At 43.5% G+C, this 21257-nt stretch overlaps 1 protein-coding gene across 1 annotated transcript in view; it reads right to left on the bottom strand.

Moving 5' to 3' along the window:
• NRG2 (neuregulin 2) overlaps window positions 1-21257 on the bottom strand; it is a 184157-nt gene that overhangs the window by 73644 nt on the left and 89256 nt on the right. The window contains exon 4 of the mRNA XM_045028853.1: window positions 14866-14931. Coding sequence (XP_044884788.1) covers window positions 14866-14878 — 13 coding nt within the window. The 5' untranslated portion in view covers window positions 14879-14931. The remainder of the gene's footprint in view (window positions 1-14865; window positions 14932-21257) is intronic.

Genomic DNA, 21257 nt, shown 5'->3' with positions numbered 1-21257 from the left:
AACACATCTCAAGTGCAGAAATTAGATTATTTGTAGCCATGAATGTTTCCCCATTACATTCCTTTTCTAACTCTGTTCTGAACACCTCACAATTACACCAGATGATCCCGAATGGAAATTTCAGAACCATTCCACTGCAATGGACCATACAGCACAATACAACTTTCAGGCCTGATCCCCCAGGTGCGGAGCACCCCTAACTCCCATTGATTCACTTCACAGGATAAAGCCCTTATTTGGTACCCAGTACAACCCTCTTTATCCAAAATGCTTTGTGAGACATCAAAAATATTCAGGTTTCAGAGTAGCAGCCGTGTTAGTCTGTATCCGCAAAAAAAACAGGAGTACTTAAGGCTAGTCTTTAAGGTGCCACAAGTACTCCTGTTTTTTTTGCAAAAATATTCAGAATACTGGAAGTCTGAATAATGGAGGGAACAATTTATGGCAGTAGTGGCTGCAATTCAGGTGGTAGGATGCTTCACTTAAAATAAGGGGATAGGAGAAGGTTTACACAGCAGCACCATTCACATATGAGCTGTGTCCCAAAATGCTCCATGGAGTCGTGATGTCAATTACAGAAAAAAGTGGTGAAATGAAAGCATGAAGAATCAATACAAGTGAACGCCTTCACCAGCAGGCAGGTGAGATCTGAACGCACGCATGCAGAATGGACACAAAGCTCCACTTCGAGCCGACTGACAGCAGTAATATATCTGATTCAAAGCAACGCAGGCAGCACCCTCCCCATCTGCCCCAAGAAACCTCCATTTAGATACAAAGCCAGCAATGAAAGGAGAGGGAAATGAAGAGGTGGCAGGGCAGCAGGGAGGAAGGATGTATTTTCAAATGAGATTTGGAAAGAGCTAGAGACCAGCATTTACCAGTGCTATTATTTGCCCCGTCAATAAGAACAACATCAATTATACATATTCAGGGTTTAATTTTAAAAAACTAACATTATGTAGCAAACAGAACATTGTTGCTGGAGCTGGTTGGGAAATTTTCAATTAAATAATTAGAATGACAAATGGTTACAAAGAAAAAAACCTTGAAATGGAAACACAAAAAACATTTTAATTCACCTGGGTTTTGGTTCATGAATTTTTTTGCGATTTCAGCTTTTCATCCCAATTGGGGATGGTAAACTCTCAAAAGCATTTGTGGGCTGGGAAACTATTTCCTGCCCAGCTCAAATTGTGGTATTTTGGACATATATGAACAGAGCTCTATTTATTGAATTATCTAGGAATCCAAATACACTACATTCAGGAGTAGCAGAAGAGAATAATCAAAAATTGTCTCTGTTCTAAAGTAAGAATACTGACTAGAAAGGAGTGATTTTAATGGGGGGGAGCTAATAGTAAATTAGCCCAAAAATATGCACTTTGGGGGGCACTGAAACTATTTGCAAATTTGGATCAAACGACAAATAGTTTTGGTTATAAAAAAAAAAGAAAAAATATCAAAATGTCCCATTTTGAAAATATTAAAATGAACCATTTCAAAAATGTCATTCTGAAACATTTGAGAATGAAATGTCAATTCGAATCAACATTCAAAATATTTCATTTTGACCCTTTTTTTTCTTCAATTTTTCATTTCCTCGAGGAGAAAAAAATCAGTTTTGGTTAGATACAGATCAATTATTTTTTCAGAATTTATGGTTTGGCCCCCGAATTGAAAAATCAATTGTTTGCTTGCTCTCATATTGACTTAAGCATGGTACTACCAGCTTCCCCTTGCACAAACTACATGCTTGAAAAAGTAGCTAACAATTGTGCAGGAAAAAGAATGGTTGCTTAACCTACAGTAACTGATTATTTGAGATGTTCAAATACCTCACACTCTCTGCACAGGAATTTGCCAGAGAAAAAGCTTCCGATGTCCCCTAGGGGTCACACATGCGCTCTGCGTGCTCTCAAGCTTCTCCTCCTGAAAGCATAAAGGGTGGGGCAACCCCAACCGCCAGCCACATCCTTCACCACCCAAAGCCTCAGTGATAAGACTTCGAGCTGTGGGTATAGAGGGTGGGTCATGGGATCCAATGCTCAAGGATCACAGTTACTGTAAGTCAAGTAACTGCTCTTTCTTCTACGAGTTCAGGTCCACATGGATTCCGCTCATGGTGATTGGCAAGCCATTCAACTCTTTGGAGGAGGGAGATACGGAGTTTCTCTGAACAAAGGTTGAAGGACTGGCTCTTCCAACTTGAGCATTAACTCTTGAGGAAGCCTCCAATGAATGCAAGCCTAGTAAATGCATGAACTGGTAACCATGTAGCTGCCCTATGTGTTTCCATCGGCAGAGCCCTACTGCAGCATGCTGTTGAAGGAAAATGAGCCAAGATGTTCAAAAGAAGTTTCAGTTTACTGACCTCATAGTCAGTTCTAATACAGCTCACAACAGTTCTAATACACCCTCTCTCGACAGTCTTTCAGTCAAGAGAGGGCTGCCAATAGTTCTGCTACCATAGCCTACAAACAACCTAAGGGTCTTCCTAAATGGTCTCACTGTATTTAGGTAGTATAAGAGGGGTTTTCTCCTCCGGAATCAAAACTTCATACTCTGCATGTCAGATGCATGAGGTCTAGGAAAAAAAAACAGTAATTGAATATACAGGTTAATATGGAAGTCCGACACCACCTTTGGTATGAATTTAGGGTGAGGTCTAAAGTTGACTCTATCAGTATGAAAAACAGTGTACCAGGGTGGGAGTGGGAGAAGGTGATGAGAGCTTGGATTTTGCTAACTGCGGGCAGAAGTAATAGCCACTAAAAAGCAGCTTTCATAGGCAAGTGTTGACTAGAAAAAGGTGATAATGGTTCAAAAGGTGGTTCCATTAGAACCGAAAGCATGAATTAAAGTCTCATCAGGGAGGTATATTTCTAGCTGGGGGAAACATGAGATTCAGACCTTTTAGGAATCTGACAACTGTTAGATGAGAAAGGGCAGACAAACCTGTAATTGGTGGGTGACAAGCCAAAAATGCTAAATGTATATTAATGGAACTTAAAGACAAACTAAACTGTTTTAAATAAAAAGTAATCCAGAATGAGTGGAATAGAAGAACAGGTAGGAACACATCCTCTTGTCTTCACACCAGCTGAAAATCTCTTTCATTTTGCCATGTATGTTTTTTCTAGTAGAAAGTTTACTATTCGGCAAAAAGACTGTTTGTACCTACAATGAATGTTCCTTATACCTGGCTATTAACCAAAAACCTTCCACACTGTCAAGTCCAAAGAACATAACAATGGCCGTACCAGGTCAGACCAAGGGTCCATCTAGCCCAGTATCTGTCTACCAACAGTGGCCAATGCCAAGTGCCCCAGAGGGAGTGAACCTAACAGGTAATGATCAAGTGATCTCTCTCCTGCCATCCATCTCCATCCTCTGACAAACAGGTTAGGGACACCATTCCTTACCCATCCTGGCTAATAGCCATTTATGGACTTAACCACCATGAATTTATCCAGTTCTCTTTTAAACACTGTTATAGTCCTAGCCTTCACAACCTCCTCAGGTAAGGAGTTCCACAAGTTGACTGCACTGCATGAAGAAGAACTTCCTTTTATTTGTTTTAAACCTGCTGCCTATTAATTTCATTTGATGACCCCTAGAGAACTGGAAGGGACCTTGAAAGGTCATTGAGTCCAGCCCCCTGCCTTCACTAGCAGGACCAAGTACTGATTTTTGCCCCAGATCCCTAAGTGGCCCCCTCAAGGATTGAACTCACAACCCTGGGTTTAGGAGGCCAATGATCAAACCACTGAGCTATCCCTCCCCTCTTAAAGATGCAGGGTCCAGATGAAGCACAGACACTGGCCTGCCCTGGTAGATGAAGTGCTACAATATTGATGTGATACTAAATGCACCATTTCCACTGCATTATGGCTTCTTGATAAAGAGGTCTGATCTTGCCTGCCCTTCTTTGTTTAATATTAGACAATCACTGTGCAATAGCCCACAGCACTTGAACTGACAGACCCTGTAGTAGTGGAAGGGAAGACCTGAATGCTAAGCAAATCACTCTTCGCTCCAGTACATTTATATGATTCAAGGAATCCTTTATAGAACAAACACTGTGCATTTGAAATTGATCTAGATGAGCACCCCACCCCTATTGGGATAAATCGGTGAGGGGAATTTTGGCAGGATTTAGAGTCTGAAATAGAGTTCCCAGGCCATATTGCTTGTGTTCAAGGACTCTATGGACTGGCTGTGCTATCTTTATTCTTATCACTATAAGGTGTACACTCGGCGAAAACACCCGTTTGATCCAGGACAGCAGAGATCTCATTCTGAGCCTGGAGAAAGGGGTTACATAAGTACAAGAGGCCATGTTGCCTAATAGTTTTAGGGAGAGTCTTACATGGTTCTGAGGATGAGTCCTCAGATCTGAAATTAACTGGCAGATTCTTGGAAATATGTCTGGAATGGTATGGAATTTAATAATATAACCCTCCTGGATGACCTGGAGAACCCACTGGTCCATGGTTATTCCAGCTCAATCCTTTAAAAAAAAGAGGGGGGAGGAGGGAAGGGGGAATAAATTCAAGTAGATTGTATATGTATCCTCAACCATAGCATCAAAAGTGCTTCTTTTGAGGATGAGCAGATGGTGCCAAGATATTAGATGGATCAAACAATTTCCTCTTCTGGAATCTTGATCTCTGTCTTCCTTGATCAAAAGGTCTCTGATGGAAGAAACAGGTCAAAGTGGCAGGTTGAGAACTCTGGTAGAAGCTGGAGGTCTATACTGCTTTCTTCTGAAGGACAGAGTGTAGAGACCAAGCAACCTTAACGTGGCTCTGAGGCCTGGTCTACACTGGGGGGTGGGAGGAGTCTATGTAAGATATGCAACTTCAGCTATGGGAATAGGCGTAGATGAAGTCGATGTATCTTATTTCGACTTATCTCCCGTCCTCACAGTGCAGGGTCTATGGCCACAGCTCCCCTGGTGACTCCGCTTCCGCTGCTCGCCCTGGTGGAGTTCCGGAGTCGACGGGCGCATGTTCGGGGATCGATATATCACATCTAGACGAGACACAATACATTGATCCCTGATAGATCGATCGCTCCCCACCGATCCGGTGGATAATCTGGGCGTACCCTTAGTCCTTTAGAGAATGCAATGTGTCATCCGTCTTAGCACTAAAAAGATCTTGACCATTGAAAGGGAGGTCCAGAGGTATGCCCTGGTACGGCATACCGGCAAGAGTTGGTGCGCTGTACCAGGGAAGATAGGCTTCCCTGGGCGGCGATTTAAAGGGCCCGGGGCTCCTGCCGCAGCTACTGTCCCATGCACTTTAAATTGTCACCAGAACCCTGGGGTAGCGGTGGCATGGCTCCGGTGGCCAGGGATTTGGATCTGGGCTCCAGCTCCGCTTCAGCTCCAGGCAAAAACCTGCAGCTCCACTGCTCCATGCTCCAGCTCCGGGCTCCACTCCAAAGCCCTGCCGGCGGCTATTTAAAGGGTCTGGGGATGCGGCAGCCGCTACCACCCCAGCCCTTAAAATAGCCGCCGGAGCCCCACTGCCACTACCCCAGGGCTCAGGGGACAATTTAAAGGGCCTGGGGTGGTAGCAGCAGTCGGAGCACTGGGCCCTTTAAATCACTGCCCAAGACCCCGGCTGCCACTGCCACCCCAGGGCTCCGGCAGCAGGTCTCAGGTGGCGATTTAAAGGGCCTGGGGCTACCACTGCCACTACCCTCCAGGGTCCTTTAATTCACCACCCGAGCCCCACTGCTGGAGCCCTGGGGTAGCAGTGATGGGGGTCCAGCAGTGATTTAAAGGGCCAGGGGCTCCCGGCTGCTGCTACTGCAGCAGAGCCCTGGGACCTTTAAAGCTCCACCAGAGGCTGGGGCCCCGGGGTAGCGGCAGCAGCCAGGAGCCCCCTCTGATGGTAATTTAAAGCGCTCGAGGCTCTGCTGCGGTAGCGGCAGCTGGAGCCCCAGGCCCTTTAAATCACCCCTGGGGCTCCCAGCCGCCTCTGCAACTAGTAGCTCCGAGGTTGATTTAAAGGGCCTGGGGCTCCCAGCTGCTGCTACCACAGCCCCAGCCCCTTTAAATCCTGATTTAAAGTGCCTGGGGATTTAAAGGCCTCGCCCTTCCGGTAGAGGCCCCGCCCCTTCCGGTGGAGGCCCCGCCCCTCCTAAGGACTCTGGAGTACCGGTAAGTCCTTTAAGTTACTTTCACCCCGGGGAGGTCCCACTGGTATAGTCTGGCCCTCCCTAGGCAGGCCCAATAATGAAAGCCAACAGTCTCTTCTCATGACAACAGATCCAGTTGCCATAGAGCACATCCACTGAGTCCAAAGCTACTTGCGGAGATTTTTTGCAAACAACATTCCTTCAGAGTAGATTAGGGTGACCAGATGTTCCGACTTTATAGGGACAGTCCCGATTTTTGGGTCTTTTTCTTAAATAGGCTTCTATTACCCCCCACCCTCTGTCCCAATTTTTCACATTTGCTGTCTGGTCATCCTAGAGCAGATGGAAGTAAATTCTTCTAACGCTGAGGGGAGTTTATCATAAAAGTCTGTGATTCTGCCCCATTGCATGTAGTTATACGTAGCCAGCATTGGCTGATACAGTAATTCTAGACACTGGCCTGAAAGGAATTGAATAAATCTTGTCCCCAAATGACCTTAGCTTGCTGAGGCAAGGTCCTTTCAGATCTGAAAGATCTCTTTGAACCCCTAAAACTCTGGGTGATTTCCCTAATCTGTGGTGCATTCGAGGAACAGAGGTTGTTCCCTGTTCTTTCAGAATCTCTTCGAAGTTGCTCTCATGGATTTTTCCATAAGGAAAATCTTGAGGACACTCTGGACTCCAGTGTGCGTTTCTCAAATGCCTAAAAAACTCAAACATAGACATTATGTGTCTCTCCCTGAATATTTACCCTTCTGTTCGACAAATGAGATTTAAAACCCATTGAGCATGACCAAGACATAACAGCCCCAAAAGTCCTCCACCACTACTACCTACCTTTTTTTTCTTCCTGCCAGCAGGCCGTAAAACAAAAAAATCTAGTGAAGTGAAAGCTAGCTATCCATCCTACACTATAGCTATCTAACTAAGAGGGACACAGAGAAGTTCCAACACACTGTTGGAACTGGCTGGTGGTTGGAGTCTCCCTGCTCTTAAGAAGGGGTGCGCAAGAGCATGCTGGTCACATGTGCAACCCTTAGGGGACGCTGCTAAAGAAAAACTTTCCACACTGCAGCACAGAGGGTGTGAGCACACCCATGAGTGGGATCCACATGCACAGGAACTTGAGAAAGAATGTTGCAGCTCCTACATCAGATGTGATTTAACCCTATGACCACTGATTTTTAGCATGCTGCTAACCAAATTAATGCTTAGGAGGTCATAGAGTTACTATACCTGTAGTCTCCAAAGGGTTAATTAATGCAGTTTGGACTTTATTTTTTATGAACCACAGCTACTGTTTATTAGAGCAAAAGAACCGTGCCAGTTAAGACCTGCTTTTCACCACTTTTTTTTGTTTTAAATAACATTGAATGCTGGGTTCATAGAGTACAGACACTTCACTCTCTCAATATTTAGACATTAGGTTTGACGGATGAATTCAGCTGGTTTGAGAGTGTATACAAATCACTTGCTCTGTATATGCCTAATGTACTTACTGATAAAACAGAGAATCTGAGGTTCCTTTCAAACTAGTTTGCCCAACCCTCCATCAGAGATGAAGTACAGTGAGGTCTCTGGGCCAAATTATCCTCTTACACTGGTGTAATTCTGGATTAACTCATTGATGTCCATGAAGTGACAACGAATTTATACTGATGTAGCAGAGCATGGGTTTCTATGCTGATATTTACCATCTTCTCAGTCTAAGGCTATCTTATAACTGGCACTGCAATACCGTCAAAAGCATATCGCTTTAACGTCTGAACTGATCCTTAACATTGGGGTTTTGCTATTTGAAGTATTGTGAATGTTTCTGATCCTCTTAAATCAAGCCATGCGAGTCAGAGCAGACTGCACTAGGCTGACAGTTGATGGGGACGATTTCCGATTATGGAAGTATTCTGTGCCTGCATTTTTATTGATCTGGGTATATCCCAACATTTAGAACGTCAGTAAAATGTTGCTCACTGAAATGACATCTTGTTTGCAAAAGGGTCTTGAGGGCACAACAGAGGGACAGCCAGGTTTATTTAAATACGCACCTGTGCAACACAGGCTACGCCTGCACAATGAGCTAGGGCCCTGACGCTGCTGCCCTTGCACACATACTCGTGGAAGCTCAATGAGAGCTAGCACGAGTATAAATAGTAGTTAAGGTGCAGTAGCACAGGCAGTGGCACCAGAGGCACAGCTGAGCCATGCTGCATACGCACCATGGTTTTCAGGTGCATTTGTATTTGGCCCGGCTCAGCCCTGTGTCCGCTACCCCTGTCACTATGGATACGCTTCTATTTATAGCCATGCTCGCTCCATGCAAGCTAGCACCTGTATGTGTACACAAGCAGGGGAACCATAGCCCTGGATCATAGTGTAGGCACAGGCGTCCACAACAGAACGCAGGACACTTCACTTGAAACAACAGATAATGCGGAACAGTCATAACTTCGGTCCATTTTATGCCGTTAAGGCTTCTTAAGAGAAGGGATTGTAAATGTTTCTTAACCCATATAACCTGGCTGCCTGTTTCAGTGAAATAGCCTGTTTCAATGGCTGGCAGCTGCAATGTTCTGTATTTTTGTCAAGCTTCAAGAAGAACCTCTAAAGTGATCTCTTGAAGCTCACAAGATTGTCCGATTTTCTCCTTTGCCATCCGGGCCCCAAAAAGCACCTGCCAGCATCACAGCATCCATCTTCTTGAATCCCTATAATACCACTAACAACTTTACACTTCTATAGATGCTTTCCTCCCAGGGGTGTCAACCCTCCCGGTTTGGCTGGGAGTCTCCTGGAATTGGACTCGATCTCCCGGAGGCTACTGAAGCCGATCTGGGAGATTTTAGGCCACTAGAAGTCCAGTGGTGTAGCAGGGATAAGGCAGGCTCCCTACCTGCCCTGACGCCACGCGGCTCCCAGAAGCAGCCAGCATGTCCCTGCAGCTGCTAGGCGGAGGCATGGCCAGGGGGTCTCTGCACAATTCCCCCGCACCTAGCGCCGACTCCACAGCTCCCATTGGCTGGGAATGGGGAATCACTGCCAATGGGAGTTGCGGGGGTGGTGCCTGGAGGTGGGGACAATGTGCAGTGGTGCCTGGCCACCCCTGAGCCTAGGGGCCACTGCTGGACATGCCGTCACTTCTGGGAGCCACCCAAGGTAAGCGTCACCCGGCTAGAGCCTGTACACCAAACCTTCAACCACACCCAAACTCCCTCCCGGAGCCTGTACCCCTCATCCACTCCTGCAGCCCAACACCCTTCCCCAGGCTCAGCCTGGATCCCCCTCCTGCACCCAAACTCCCTCCCACACCTTCTCCTGCACCCAAACCCCCTGCCCCAGCCCTGAGCCCCCTCCCGCACCCAAACTCCATTCTTCACCCCAAATCCCTGCCCCAGTCCCCTCCTGCAACCAAACTCCCTTCCAGAGCCCACACCCCAAACCTCCTCCCACACCCCAACAACCTGCCCCAGCCCTGAGCCCCCTCCCACATTCCAAACCCCTCAGCTCCACCCCCCAGCCCAGAGCCCAACCCCCCCACATCCCAACCCCCTTACCCAGCCCAGTGAAAGTGAGTGAGGATGGGAGAGAGTGAGCAACCAAGGGAGGGGGGCTGGAGAGAGAAGGGGCAAGGCCTCAGAAAAGGGGTGTAGCCTTGGGGAAGGGGCGGGCCATGGGTGTTTGGGTTTGTGCAATTAGACCAGGGTTGGCAACCTATGGCATGCGAGCTGATTTTCAGTGGCACTCACACTGCCTGGGTCCTGGCCACTGGTCCGGAGGGCTCTGCATTTTATTTCATTTTAAATTAAGCTTCTTAAACATTTAAAAAACTTATTTACTTTACATACAACAATAGTTTAGTTATATAGTATAGACTTATAGAAAGAGACCTTCTAAAAACATTAAAATGTATTACTGGCATGCGAAACCTTAAATTAGAGTGAATGAATGAAGACTCGGTACACCACTTCGGAAAGGCTGCCGACCCCTGGATTAGACAAGGACAACCCTATTTCCTCCAGCCATCTTAAAGTGCATTATTAGATGATGAAACTGAAGTCCAGAGAGGGTCACAACAGTCCAATGGCAGAGCTGGAAATAGAACCCAGCTCTCCTGACTCCCAGTCAGGATTGATTTTAAAAAAAATTTTCTAAGATAACAAAAAAAACATTTTTGTATTTAAATTGGATTTTTAAATTTCAATTCAATAGATTTTCTTTTTAAAAACAAACCTATTCACATTTTAAATAACCCATAATAAGGCCTAAATTTACTATAATCTATTAAATTAAATTAAATAATAATATTCAAACTGTATGTGTTTGTTGCCAATATTCTAAAGAAAGTCTGTGAACTGAATTAGCAGAAGTCACTGGTGAAGCCACCGGCACCAGACTTTGCTGAAGCGCTAAACCCAGCTTTTGACAGCAGTAGCCTCTTGTGCAGGTGCAGAGAGAATATTTTCTCCATTTCAGTTTATTCAACTAGTTCGGTTCAATGATTAGTTCATTTAAAATTGAAAAACCAATTGGGAGTTGAAAAAGAAGGAAAGCTTGTTTTCCTCTTCCGGTCTATGAATAAAAACGAGGTGTGAGAGGATGAGATCTACTAGTTCTAAAATCTTGATGGACACGGTGACCAGAAACCATCAGTTCAGTTCACTAACTACAGAGAATACTTCCTTTGTTTAATAAAAACAGTTTTAAATGCAAAATGTTTTAATAAACTTTTTTATGTATCCAGCACAGTTGTTAGTGTTATTTAGCTAACAAATTTTAAAATGCTGTTTGTGAATTTTTAATTAAATTCCAATTTCCAACACAGTTTGACACAAATCATCATTGACTATTTTCAACATAATACAAAAAGTAAAAATTAAGAATCTGAATAAATGTAAGTTAAGTTATATAATTGCTTAAATAAATGTATTTAGGTATAATGTGTCCTTCTGGATAGCACAAAGTACCACCAAATTTAGTGTAATGGTTATATTTAGTTGCAAAACAACATGTTTTAATTGTTACCAGCCAATGAGAATAAAAAACTTTAGAAAAAGAAAAAATTACAAATACAAAATAAGATTAAATTTGATTATTCAAATCAAGGTTTTCTGCTTGGTGTTTTAAATTATCAAAATTTGATTTAAATCAATCCACCCTGCTGTTATAGTTCCCTGCTCTAGCCACTAGACAAACTGCCTTATATATCTCAAGGATAACTTTTCATTTTCTCACACACACCTTTCCAGGTGTGACATTTTCCAGCCATTCATCTTTAATATACTTATTGGACCAATCATATTCTATCTATAGTTGCAACATAGCATCTTGGTGTCTGGGTCTTGTTGTGCCTAGGATTAAAAGCCCTAACTCCAGACATCTCTGAAATAAGCAATACAAAGGATGATGCATAAGGAAGCTCAGATACTTTTATGACTTTAAAGACAAGTGCAAAGTACTTCATTTTGGGAACAATTAAATGCCCAGCTACAAAATGGGAAATAACTGCCTAGGCAGTAGTACTGATGAAAAGGATAATTGTGGATAGTTCTCTGTTACTGTGCAGCAGCAGACAAAAATGCTAACAGAATGTTAGAAACCATTAGAAAAGGGATAGATAATAAGACAGAAAATATCACGATGACACTATGTAAATCCATGGTACACCTACACTTTGAATACTGTGTGCCGTTCTGGTTGCCCCATCTCAAAAAAGATATATTAGAATTTGAAAAAGTACAGCACGCCTCAACCAGTAGCCATGACCTCCCTCTGCTTTCTCAAGCATTGGGTCTAATTCACCTGCCAAGTCATAAAGCCGGATGCTTCCTTCGCACCAGCGTGAATTGCTGAACAAAGGGTAAAGTAGTGCAGTGCTTGGCTACAGCACCCCATATACTGCTCCCTACTGGTGAGCTGTGGCTTTACAACCACAAGTAAGCACCATATAAGCTCCCTGGAGTCCTCTGGGAGTTCTCACAGGTTTGAAAAGTGCAGGTAACAACCTACAAACCTTCCCCAAAACAATGAACAGCACCAACCTGAGGTAAGGATCATTTAGAGGTTCTAAGCTAAGCTGCCTTTTTTTTAATATATATATAAAACATGGAGAGTTTATATATCATAATTTTACAGGAGTGAGGTAATTCTGATTTTACCTATTTCCACCTCACAAACACATTCTCCACTTACCACACACTTTAAAACACACAGATGTGGCACTAGTCTTCAGTGACCACATAAGAAATTTCAGGTAGATTGGTTTCATTTTGGTGAGGTTTAATGGGGTTCACAGTAAAGCTTGTAATGGAAAAAGCCAATTACTGCCTTAATTATGGAGAGTTTCCTACCTCTCCATAATAAAGAAAAAACAGAGCCCGGCTTCAAATTAACAATGTGCCATCATTTCCAAAGTGGAGGTGACATTTACCAAAACAGGGAGACTTTCACACAGTTGCAAGCTTGGGTGGAAAAGAAAGTAGACAGACAGAATGAAAATTTACCTACCTAGCAGTTTTCTGATTTTCTTTTTCTTGTTGGAATACAGTGTGTAGGCCCATTTTCCCCACTGGTTACACAGGGAAAACTCCCATAAAAGCTTTCTCTCTCTGCTTGATATTGCAGGGAATTCATAATATTCAGCTTTCAGTTAAACCAGTGTAAATCCAGAGTGACTCCAGTGAAGCACATCATTACTCTGGATTTATACTGGTGTAACTGACAGCAGATTCTGTTGGCGAAGCCTGTGTTTATGGTGCCATAATTTGCCACATCTTAGCCTGATGTTGCTCATGGAGCATTTAGCATAAGCACAGGATTAAATTAGAAGCGGATGGACTCTAAGAGAATGAGCCCTTTTTAAAGACAAACTGCTTTTCTAATTAGGAAACCTAATATCCAGACGTTGTTACCTGATATACTTGAAAACTTCACCTACTATAAAATGCATGGACAGAACTAGATACATGTGGACTTTTATTTTCTTAAAACATTGGAGTGGGAAGGTGGGAAATTGCTTAAAGTTTTCTAGTAGGAAACCTTAACAATATGCCTACCGGTACACCAGAATGATAATTTCTGTGGGTACTAGTAGGTAGTTTAATAGCCAGAAGATGGATCCTTCCAAACAGAAAGAATCCACATTAAAATTGTAACCACTATAAACTCAGCCTTTCCCCAACCCAGCATTTCTTACCTTCTTTTGTCATGTCACGTCTTAATTTACGGCGTTATCCCAAAAACTTCACTCCCGTTATCAATCCAACCCAACAGAGCTACTTGTGTTCGGATCACTCATGTGGGTAAATCATGCAAGATAAGGCCTTTAGACTATATGTTCTTCAGGGCAGAGACACTATCGTTTCTTTATCTGTCATGGGCCATGCACACATATAACATTATATTAATAATGACAACTGATACTGGATCCTGACTGCACTAGCCGGAAGTATGGGATGCAGGATCTAGTCCTTAAATGACCCAATCCTACATATTAGTTCCACGGGCAAAGTGGTCCATGTTGCTACATCTGGTCACACAGTCAGGCGCTAGGTGAACAGCAAGGCATAGCAGATAGTCATTATTTCTTGGAAATGTACAAGTAGTATCACCTTGGTTTGTAATCTTCATGTAACTGTTTTAATGTATCATTTACATATATAAATGATTTGCTGTTATGTTCTAGAAATAACACACTCAAAAGATTGGTAGGGAGAGAAGGTGATTTAAGGGCTGAAACTAAGCCCTGATCCTGCAAAATTAAGTGTGAGACTGCCTTTCCTCACAGCAGTATTCCCAATGAATCCAAAAAGATTATGGCCCCAGACCTGAAATCTTCACCACAGAGGTACAGCAGTCTGCACTGTAAATTGCAGGACTTCCTCTTCTTATTCTATAGAAGTGGAAATTGTTTGCTCTACAGTTCTAAACATTGAAGCCAGCTTAGATGAGATCATTATGGGATGTCCAATGTATTGTTTGTGTTAGGTTAGTCAGGTGTCTTTGAAAAGGGAGAGAGACTCATTTATAGAAACAGCATTATACTCCAGAACGAACTGACAGTATAATAAATATATCTGTCAGACATCAGGCTTTTATAGATTTGCTTGGTGGCTAGCTTTTGTAGTTCTATTTTTATTCCTTTGGTGAAAAACATAGAACATTAATCTAATAAAAATGAACGAAAAAAAATTCAGCCAAATGAAATATATCAGTAAATCTGCTCTTGCTCTCTAGAAATGTATGATAAAAATACAGTGATGGAGTACAACTCAATTTGCCGGCTACTATCCATACTGTGCATGTATTACAAAGGTACTTTTTCTTGCTTTCCTGTATTCCTACTTATCCCTGTGGAAAAAATAAAAAACAAACTGAAAAATAGAAAATAAAGTATTTATCTGACCTATATGAATAAAACCTATTCACTGAAAGAATTTGCATCTCTTAAAGTATGGCTAAAACTTTTAAAGCACCCTGATTGTCAAGTTAGGATTCCAACATTTGTTAATTGCTCCTCTCTCTGGAGCTTGGGTATCAGAAACAAACATTTCCTTTGAAGGATTTAGTTAGTGATCAAGGCCTTTCTTGGAAACTAAACAGAAGTGGAGATTAAGTATATGCCAGGATGTGATAAAATATTAAAGTGAAATGTGTTGTAAAAGCAAAATAAATAAAGAGAAAGAATCGGGGTGGGGGGGGAGAGGAGAAGGTACTTACACTCGTCTTCCATTACAACTAATTTAGTTTCTGAAGCAGGTAAGACTTGTGGTGCATTCGTTGTTCCTGGGGAAATTAAGGTAGAAAGTAGTGAACAAAATATTCATTTGCAGCTGAAGATCATGGTGGATTAGCTATTTTAGGGATATGTGTTAGAACAGGTGTTGAGGGATTTGCTGGTACAGAATATTCAAGGAGGATTTTAAATGTGTTTGTAGGGGTTGGCCTATTCAGCATTCTCATTTGAATAATCAGGTAAAGCAGCCCCAGCACAGTGCATTGCTTTGTTAATCCACCAGATGTAAGAAGCTTCACTCTATTATCATCCCTGTGTTTAAAAAGCAGCAGGAGGAAATGGATATACAGTCCTGAATTTGACACAGAGATGAGACAGTGGAATGATGGATTCCTTCCTTGACATAATGGTGACTAATAACCAAAGATGGGACAACAGGAGGCCACGGAGACAAACACTGACTGAGTTTTAGAAAAGGTAGGATAATTTTATGACTGTAAGTAACATTTGTAGCTATGCAAGATAAAGTAATGCAACAGATGATCAGCATGTATGCCGCAGAGCTTAAACTGATCAGTTAGCAGAAGACAGGAAGGAATTTCTCAGGTTCACAATGGCAAACTGTGCAATATAGTAGCCACTACCCAAGGAGATACATCAGACTAGATAGACTAGTGGTTTGCTTTGGTATGGAAATTTTCTATGGGTAAGGAATACTGGAAAATTCGAGGCATGCACATTCCTTATTCACTATATTCAAGATGGCTGACAGGTGTCACCAGCTGGCACCAGCACTATCCAGTGCACAGTTCCTTATCTCCCTCAACATTTGCAAAAGGAAAAGACGACACCGTCAGGACCCCAAGGCCTAGGAGACACTTCTGGGAAATCACCTTGGGGATGCAGCACTGGGATGCCCACCACTTACCTCTCTGAAAGATGAGCAGAAAGAGAACAGTGGGAAAGAGCAATTCAAGGAAAACACAAACAGAAGCAAAAAGAGGTTTGAAACTCAGGTTCTCCACATGCATCTGGTAAGGGGGGGCATTTCTGTCTCTTAGATGTGGCCTCGTCACTATAGTCTATGCCACTGGCACTTCAAGAGTAGATTACTTGAAGGAGCTGGCTGGAAAATTCTAATTTTCCTCAAAAAAAGTGAAAATGTTTCTGTTTCAGCAACTGAAAACTGCAAGTTTTTGACTAAAAACCAAAAATGTTTAGCCAAAAACTGCCAAAAATTTGGGGGAATGACTTTCAGCTGAAAGTTTATTTGGGGATTTTCTCTTTTTCTGATGAAAAACTGAAAATTTTCATGGCAATTAGGTAATGAAAAACCCAACTTTTTGTTGAAAGATGTTTTGATGGACTCATCATTTAACTCAAATATTTTTTATTCTAAGATACAAACTCTTTTCCATATTTCATTTCCTTCAGTTTATGTAATTAATGCTGAGAGTGCTGAACAGGCAGCCCAGAGAATTAAGTCCCTCAGCCCACAGAGCAGGTGCAGTGAAAGACTCCTCACAGTGCACCTGGACCTTGGCGTGCCAGAACCACCTGTATCATGGCAAAGAGACTTCATTCTGTCCTAGATTCCTCAGCTGAGAACAGGGTTTAAAATGAATGCTAACTGCAGTGGGGGGGGGGGTTGCGACGTGAGTACTTGCTTTGGAAACCGGAGCTGGTGCAGAGCACGGCTGCTCGCTTGTGAAGTGGAATATCTCCTCATGAGCATCTCTCACTAGGGCTGTGTATGGACCGGCTGCCTGGGTTGCATTTAAGGGGCTAATCTCAGCCAATAAAGTTCTACATGGGCCTGCCTGGCTGAGAGAGGCCTCGTTCCATGTGGTCCTGCTGTGGTTGTGCTTGGCAGAAGCACTTGTGCTGGAGCCCTCTGGGTTATCAGAGAGGGGGGAGAGATAGCTCACTGGTTTGAGCATTGGCCTACTAAACCCAGGGTTGTGAGTTCAATCCTAGAGGGGGCCGCTTGGGGATCTGGGGCAAAAATTGGTCCTGCTAGTGAAGGCAGGGGGCTGGACTCAATGACCTTTCAAGGTCCCTTCCAGCTCTAGGAGATTGGTATATCTCCTATTATTAGGAAGCTGCTGACTGGACATGTGCTACACAAGGGACTTTAGAATTCCCTACTCCCTTGTCTGCAGTAGCTTGGACATGTTGCCTTGAAAAGGCCATTCATCATAAATGGCTCAGATGTGGGGGATGGAAAGTTTTGGTTCAGTGAGAACTGAGGACAGGGGAAAGGGGTGGGGAAGATGTTTATTTTTGCTGATTGGCCACTCGTAACTCTAAAAAATGCCATCGGTTTGGTACTCCCTTTATGCTCTTATTTATTTTTGGCCTTTGTTATGGATTGCATTTCCAGTTCAGTTCCTAGCCCAGGATCCTAGAACTTGGAATGGACACCTTTCTCAAAAGGAAATACATAGAAGTGGTGGTGGGGAGGAGTAAAAATTACATATTAAAAATTATAGTGCCCCTGGCTGGGTTGTGGGCAGCAGGGATTGAACCTCAGACCTATGGATCAAAACGCATGTACCTCTAGAGCAGGGGTTGGCAACCTTTTGGAAGTGCTGTGCCGAGTCTTCATTTATTCACTCTGATTTAAGGTTCCGCGTGCCAGTAATACATTTTAACATTTTTAGAAGGTCTCTTTCTATAAGTCTATAATATATAACTAAACTATTGTTGTATGTAAAGTAAATAAAGTTTTTAAAATGTTTTAAAAGCTTCATTTAAAATTAAATTAAAATGCAGAGCCTCCCAGACCAGTGGCCAGGACCTGGGCAGTGTGAGTGCCACGGAAAATCAGCTCGCATGCCGCCTTCGGCACGCATGCCATAGGTTGCCTACCCCTGCTCTAGAGCATGAGCTAAGAGACCCTGCTCTGTCAGCCAAGCCTGTAGCAGGCTTATCAACCTCCACCTGCAGCACAGCCATGGCGAGAAGGGGACAGAGTGCCCACTAGGGTGACCAGATGTCCCAATTTTATAGGGACAGTCCCGATATTTGGGGCTTTTTCTTATATAGGCTCCTATTACCCCTCCACCCCCGTCCCAATTTTTAAAACTTGCTATCTGGTCACCCTAGTGCCCACTGAGGGGGTGACACACTCCCATTGGCCCAGGAGGCTCGTTACTAGCTTTGGGAGTCCATCCAGGTCTCCACTTATAATGCTGCAGCCGGTGCTTAATTTGTGCTGGGGTTTGTCAGGGCTGAGCCCCCACACCTCTGGGCTTGCTGCATCAGTTAGGAAAGTGAACAAAAATATCTCTATTTTTTTCATCTGAAATGTGTTTTTCTTAAAATTCTCAACATAGTTGTATCCATCAGGGTCATAATGACGGAGGGACGAGCAGTGCAGCCACCCAGGTGCAAAGCTGGGGCAGAGAAGGGCAGAAAAATGTAGTGAATGAAAAAAAACCGGTAGGGAATGTGCCTTGCAGGTCCTAGGGATCCTAGTCCTGCTGCTGCCATAATAGCGAGAGCAGGGAAAAAAAGTCAAACAATGCAGGACTGGGTATTGCAGGATGGGATGGGAGCAGGATTAAAAAAATAGTCCCATGCAGAGCTCTAGTAGGGGGTGCAAATATACTTGCTGGCATTTTCTGGTGAAGTAAAGCACAAGGCTGTATCCAACACCACTTCTCCCAAACACTACAGGATTAGGGTAAAGAAAGGTCTTACATCTTTTTTTTTTTTAATTTGGTTACATTTGTTCGGTCCATACGAAAATATAATTTTTCATTGCTCTTAACAATGTTCCTTAACAATATAGAAAACAAAGCAGACATAGTTAACTATTTTTAGTGACTCATTTAAAAGTTGTTACTGCAAAGCACCATAGTTGGTTGTTAAGTAATAGTACAATATAATTCCGCAGTTATTGTAATTTCAACTGAACAAAGAATGTGTGTGTGTTTGGGGGGCGGGTACAGCAGGGCAGAGAATAAGGGATGTGTGAGAATAACATTGTGTAACAACCCTAGGGAGAGAGCCAGGGCAAAGGTGGAGAGGTCTGTAGCTAGCAAATATATTCAGACTTTTTTTTCCTGCAGTTGCTTTTAATTTTTTTCTGCACAAGCTACTACTTTGTATATGATGTAGAATGCATGGTTGTAAACATCTAACACTAGTACAGGACAGTTTTCAGTGGTAGCCGTGTTAGTCTGTATCAGCAAAAAAACCGAGTCCTTGTGGCACCTTAGACGGTGGGCAACTCTTTCAAATAAACGTCTTATGACCGAATGTATGGTGGTATTATTGCCAATTCAAAGTCATAACAAGTTTAAAATTTAAAATTAAATCATTGCTTAAGCCCCAGTACCTCTTTCATTACAACTTAAGCACTGGCTGCACCCCTGTGTGGGAGATCAGCAGCTGAGATCAGCCCTATGAATCTCAGTGCCTGGTTCCAATCCAGTATCTTTCACCAGAGCTAAACTCTCCCTTTAATTAAAAATATAAAACAAAAAACCCACAGCAGTATCACGCTGTTTTATTGCGCAATGGAGCAGCCACATGCAAGGGTATCTGGGTCAGACCGTACCTTTATCATATCAGTTAACTTGGCATCCATCTTGTCACCCATAAAAAGATCTAGAATTTTGAGATTTTTTTTCCTTGCAGATGTGGGATTTTAGAGTGATTGTTCTCACAGACTGGAGTTTTATTCCTATTTCTTCCTTTTCTCTTCTTTGCTTTACTCAGGTGAAGTCCATTTTGATGGAGCTATGAATCAAAGACCTAGGATCAGGGCATGGGTAACCTGTGCCTGGTTTTCTTTGACTGTCTATGTCGTACAGCCACCACTGTTCAGTGTGAACTTCTTGCGTACGTGTTCTTTCCTATTTCGCTGTATTTGTGTTTCCTGCTTTCTTTATTGTTTTATCGATGTCCTTTATAGAATAAGAAAGAGATTTATGCAGTAGGCTCATGCTGAAAGAGAGGCACAGGACCTGCCCCAAGGAGCTTACAATTTAATTAATAGACAAGACAGTGGAGTTTACCCACCAGAGGAAGACGCAGACTCAAAGAGGAGCAAATATCATGGAAAGTGTACTACTGAAAGACATGTTCCTTAAGGAGAGATCTGAAGAAAGAGGGGGTCACTGCTTGGTGCATAAGGACAGCTGGAGGGGGTAGGCTGGAAGAATTTGGCAGTAAAATGAGAATGGGAGAAGCATGCAGTACCTGCTTAGGCGGGAGACTCTGGGTGAGCAAAGATGTAGGCAGTGGGGGAGAATAAGAAGTTTGGACTTGGGGCAGAAGCAGAGGGAGCCAATGAAAGGATTCAAAGAGGAGACTGACAAGGTCAGAGTAGTGGTGGACTGTGATTGAATATAGTGACCACCACCTTTATATTTACCTTTCACAGGTGATCACCATTAGAGCCCTAAGCCTTGTACTAAGTATCACTTATTCCCAGAGGTGAAAGTAAGCTGGTACAGTCCGGTACTGTGTACCAGCAAGAGCTGGTATGCCGTGCTGGACTGGACCGGCTTCTCCAGCGGTGATTTCAAGGGCCTGGAGCTCCCCACAGCGGCCAGAGCCTCTGGCCCTTTAAATCACTGCTGGAGCCCAGCCACCACTATCCCAGCCCTAGCCCAAGCCCTGCCGCCCCAGGGTAGCGCTCCTGCAGTGATTTAAAGGGCCTGGAGCTCCACAGTGACCAGAGCCCCGGGCCCTGTAATTCACCCCTAAGCCCCGGGGCTCCCAGCCGCCTCTGCAGCTGGGAGCTCCGGGGTGATTTAAAGGCCCTGGGACTCCCAGCCACGCCTCTTCCAGTTGAGGCCACGCCCCGCTCAGGACTCCAGTGTACCAGTAAGTTACTTTCATCCCTGGCTATTCTGCACTAATGCTGATGACTGGCAAGTAGCAACAGTAAAGACGTTACTGTTAATGCAGCTAAATGCCACTAAGGTATGCTTATGAGGAAGCTTTGGTGGTGGATTAATACCGCTACAGTAGGTATATCTGCACCACTGAGTCAGTCTTTCTGTATTTCTAGTGCTTCCATCAGCATGGAATCTACAGCTCCCACTCAGTAAGGGGACAGCCCAGAGAATTAGGCCGAGAGACCAGAACTTTGCATTTGTTATTTCTGGTTTTCAGTGGCCGGAATAGCCCTTGCACATTCCAGGTGAGATTGTGTACATTTGTCTGAGATGCAACCTCCAAGCTAGGCAGGGAATGAATGAAAACCCTTCGCCCTTTCCACCAGCACACACCTCTCATATCATACCCTACCTGTCGTAGGAAGAAATATTTATACGCTATATAATGTGGATGCCGTCTGAATTTGTGGGAACTAGCAGCATTAAATTGCCATAATTATGCTTTGCATTTCACTGGCATT

Source organism: Mauremys mutica, chromosome 8, assembly GCF_020497125.1.
Source record: "Mauremys mutica isolate MM-2020 ecotype Southern chromosome 8, ASM2049712v1, whole genome shotgun sequence".
NCBI lineage: Eukaryota > Metazoa > Chordata > Testudines > Geoemydidae > Mauremys > Mauremys mutica.
Note: the sequence above shows the minus strand (reverse complement) of the source record. Positions and strands in the feature narration are given on the sequence as shown.